The sequence below is a fragment of the Limulus polyphemus genome, unplaced genomic scaffold (genome assembly GCF_000517525.1).
Source record: "Limulus polyphemus unplaced genomic scaffold, Limulus_polyphemus-2.1.2 Scaffold2252, whole genome shotgun sequence".
Taxonomy (NCBI): Eukaryota; Metazoa; Arthropoda; class Merostomata; order Xiphosura; family Limulidae; genus Limulus; species Limulus polyphemus.
The window spans coordinates 178,225-183,091 of NW_013667862.1; the positions used below are offsets into that span (position 1 = coordinate 178,225).

Here is a 4,867-nt window from a genome sequence, read left to right on the forward strand (position 1 = left end):
TATATCTAGTAAGAACTAGAACATTCGCCAAAGTACATGATAGTTCTAGAAACGTTGTGTCACAGTAGTCATGTGACTCGATGACGCAACAGTTTGTTTTGTTTTGAATTTCGCGCAAAGCTACACGAGGGCTATCTGCACTAGCCATCCCTAATTTAGCAGTGTAAAACTAGAGGGAAGGCAACTAGTTATCACCACCCACTGCCAACTCTTGGGCTACTCTTTTACCAACGAATAGTGGGATTGACCGTCACATTATAATGCCCCCATGGCTGAAAGGGCGAGTATGTTTGGTGTGATGGGTTTGGCTTTGAACATGTACAGGGTGGTAGGTTTATTAAGGTTAAAATTTCGTTTATCAACTGGCCAAAGTTGATAATAGTCATTATTAAACATTATTATTAAAGTTTTATGGATAATTGCTCACTAGATTTAGTGATAAATAATAACTTTACTTTTCTTATCTAAACATGGAAAAATGATCCACATGTATTCTGCTGCTGTTTTTTTAACATTTGTATATTAGTATTTCTATATTTCTATATTGTATATAGAGTTTGAGCATACATCCCTGGCCAGAAAGCCCCACATCATACCTGTGGTAAATTACATAACAATTATTGGTTTTACTAGTATTTCAACTATAATTAGTCGGTCAGCAGGATATGAATATTTCTATAAGCATTTAGTTACTTAAAGTATTTTAATTAAAATGAGAGAATTATTATGTTTTACATATTCAAAAATAAGTACATACGTCCTCGCAGGATTTAGAGGCCTGCCAAATGATAAGTTCAGATGTTTAAATTAATGACACTTCTAATTCTATAAATCATTAAATGCAATGGTGAAACAATAATCCAATTTTCTATCAAACTAAATAAGTAAATAATAATTTTTCTGAATTTAATCTTTGAATATAGTGTTTAAATTAAACTAATTTTGGTAACAAACATTGAATGCTATATTTTTCCTATATAAATAATAAATACGAACTATGTTTTTCTATTAATACCTCTTTGAAAACTTGATAAAAAAACGATACATAGGTGATGGCTCCACACAGTAATAACAAAACCCAGAACACAAATAACACTCCTGATGATTTTCTACCTTTTCTTTGGTCTCTTAATATAAAGCACAAAACTAAAACCTAAAATAGAAATATTTTTTTTATTCACACGTGACACATCAATAAAATCACATCTTATGCATACATAGCTTGTCATATTTTGTATACTTTTATTATAAGATTTAAAAATGTTTGTTGTTCAATAATAAAGATACAAGCTGTCCATTTAAGACATTAAGTCATTAGTGTATTGTTTTCAACAAGAACAACTAATTGAACTATAAATTTTGTTAAGGTAAATTTATTTTCTAAGGTAAAGATAGTACTAATCTAATTGTAATTAGTTTAGAATTTCTGAGAATAAATATTTGTGCATACAAGTGTTTCTGTGTTGAAGCCTATACATAATGCAGAAAGCATTCATAGTGGCATCGAGATCATTACAGTACGTCAATAAAGAATTTAAAGCAGTTAATAAGTTAAGATACAGTATTAGCATTCAACATTATTTAGGCTTATAGTTTAAGACAATTACCACGTTTGGATAAGACACAGAAAAAAGTGAGGGTAAAAGTATGAACAATGGAATGATGAATCTTATTAAAAATATAATAATGGTTTATTAATCCATGAATTAATTATAATGTCAATTAACATAAAACAGATATTGTACTTTTTATGATCTGAAAATAAATATATGATGTTCTCTTTTTAATTTGAAACATAGGTAAAAATGGTTACCAACTGCCTTACATTGAGAGCAGAACTTTACTGAAAAGGGGTCCTAACTTAAAGACAAAAGACAGACTTATGAAATGTCATCAGTCTAATGTTCTTTATTGAAATTAACCCCATTTCGATAAAGTCTTGATATCTATGTAACTGTAAGACAGTTGTAACCAGTTTTCACTTTTGTTTCATCATATATTCAAGCGCAGCTTTGATCGTCATGCAATCAACGAATAAGTTTTTAAGTTTCTATTGTACACTCAAAAATATTTTGGTTAGTTTCTTACAACTGGAGTATTAAGACAGAAAAAAAAATCAATATTCATTCTGCTATTAGTATCACACAATTCAATCATTTGTTGAAAGAGAACAAAAAAAGAAACATTTTAAGTGTAATAGTGAAATCGTTCCCTAAATTTCCACATTGTAAGGTCTTTGCTATCACTTACGCTGCTTTAGCTAGCTGAATCTGAGGTTGTTAGTTTCTATAACTTACTTATTCATTATCATTGTATATGTTTCCTTTCTAAACAGTTGAAATTACTTTTTGAAAATTTCAGTCTGTTTCAGAAGTTTATGTTACATATTTTACAATAAAAAGGATTTAAAACAGAATAGCCCACAAAATTTAAGCTTTTGCGTGTTTATATATTTATATATCAATTGCATTTTCCCATCTAATAATATTCATATTTTAATGTCAGCACTAAATATTTAATATTTTCAGTGCTGAATTTCATAAATAATGACTTTTTAGTTTTTAAAGGACACTGAATATGCAAAAACCAAAAAATAATAATAAAATAAAATAAGAGCCTGTTTGTTTCCTATTTTTATTAAATTTTAAATGTGTTAATAATTTACTTTTAAGTTATGTTGATAAAAAAATGTTGAGTGCAAGCTTTAATTTAAATGTTTCAACTAAATATGAGGTTTGCAAACTTAAATCTCAAATATGACTTCGACAAAAAATATGTATTTGTTAAAAGTTTATGTTATTTCTCTATGAAGTTTATTAAGTACACTTACGAATGTAACTAGCTTTGTGCTAGAAGAGCAAAGTTCTACACCAGGAACAAGCTGATCACTTCTTTGTCGTTGTATTTTCAATGACAAATCTATCAGTGTTAAAATGACAAGTCCGAACGTTGACATCTAAAACCACAGATAAAATATTGCAATAAATAAACAGTAATGCAAATTTACTGACAGAAAATGGGATTGAATATAAGCCTAATTAATACTTATCTTAAGGTACAAATTAACATAAAGTTGTTTTTTCCTGGCATAATCAGTTTGTGTAATTTTTAACTTACTCAAGAAACTCTAAAATTTGGTTGATTTCGGTCATTATGTGTGTTCTTGTGATACTTTATATTGTTGACTGGATTCTGTTCCGTTATTCGATAAAAAGAAAAAGAAGAATGCAAAGTCCAGTCCACTTAATGATAGCGAAAAAGTTTTTTTTTCATTAATTTCAAATTCTACAAGTTAACTTTATAAAAGTTCCCTATAAGTTCATAGAATTAGTAACCACAGGGACAACTATTTTACATATTTGCTATCCCCAGTAACTCAGCGGTAAGTCTTAGGGCCTATAACCCTATAATCAGGGTTCGAAACCAACAAGTAGGCACATCATAGATAACCCATTGTGTAACTCTGTGCTTGATAACAAAGAAACAAACACATGTTGGTTTTATTTTCACAAAAATAGAATACAGTCAATAATTCTCGTTATCTCTTGTACTTTGTTGAAACACAAACTCAATATTCACAAAAGTGAAATGACTAAATAGCTGATAATATCAGGTCTGTCGACAAGTTAATTAACAAAATCACTCAATAATAATTCCCCTGTAACAGACTCAAATTTCTAAAATAACTCAATATCTCCTACTTAAGAATTATTCGCGTTTTTATACTTCTTAATTTATTTTTTAAACTTTCAAAAGGTTCTAGCCACGTTTGTTTATTACTAAGCACAAAGCTATGCAACAAGCTGTTGCGTCATCGAGGTCACGTGAATGGTGTGGCGCCACCTATTTTCTAGAACTATCCTGTACCTTGGCGAATGCTCTAGTATTTACTAGATATATGGTAGTCTGGTATATAAAAGAGGGTGACAACGTGACGGGACAGTAGTGTGTGTATAGGTAATGAGTAATTGAACTGCAGTCAGAGAGAGATGTGTTGTTGAAGTTAACGTTCGTTGTTAAAACGTTTGTAAAAGAGCGACTGTTGAAAATAAGTGTATCGTGAAGTTATATTCAGAGAGAATAAACCAGTTTTATTAAGTAAGGACTTGTGTCGCTAAAGTTTCGTCGGAACGAAGTTACGGAAAGTTAATTAACAAACGGAGACGTAACAAAGCTATCTGTACTGTGCCCACCACAGGTATCAAACCCAATGTTAAGCATTATGAGTCCTCAGACTTACCACTGAGCCACTGGGGCATCGTAATCACTGAGATATGCCCATCAGGTGACGTGAAAACTCCCATTGGCCAACAAATCAAAGTTTAAATTTGAAAAGCAAAAACATAGCCTACAATTTCGATTTCGATGATGAGGAACCCACTTTGAGACTAATAATGGCTGGAGACGGCTTTAATATAAGTTTAACAAAACAGCAAATGTACAACGTTTTGACAAGGTTTTGTCACCATCGGGTACTTGTAAATTGGTCTTTCTGGGATTATACAACCACACCTTGTCTCCTGGTACAAAGCTGACTTCAGTAGACCTCTTATCATAAGATAACTTCATCGAATCAGCAGACGTTTTCAAGTTTGAATGCACTTGATGGTGAATATCACCCATCCTTTCCGATAACACTTTCACAAACTTTGACACATTCTCAGGCAACTCTTCATAAGGTGGGCGTCCTGTTAACAGATCCACTGGCAACCAAAGTTCCCGACCAAACATAAACTTTGCTGGAGTGTATCCAGTGGCTTCATGCTCTGCTGTCCTGTAGGCCATCAACAGTGGAGGGAGTAAGATATCCCAGTCATCTTGGCGGCTATTACAAAACTTTGCCAATTCCTGTCCAATTGTACATTTC

General features: G+C 31.5%; 1 protein-coding gene across 1 annotated transcript in view; it reads right to left on the reverse strand.

Moving 5' to 3' along the window:
• The window catches only part of LOC106466418 (multidrug resistance-associated protein 1-like), a 157,213-nt gene that overhangs the window by 143,625 nt on the left and 8,721 nt on the right, over positions 1-4,867 (reverse strand). The window contains exons 3-4 of the mRNA XM_022394417.1: positions 2,831-2,956; positions 1,016-1,153 (exon numbers count right to left, since the gene is read on the reverse strand). Of these exons, the coding sequence (XP_022250125.1) occupies positions 1,016-1,153; positions 2,831-2,956 (264 nt within the window). The remainder of the gene's footprint in view (positions 1-1,015; positions 1,154-2,830; positions 2,957-4,867) is intronic.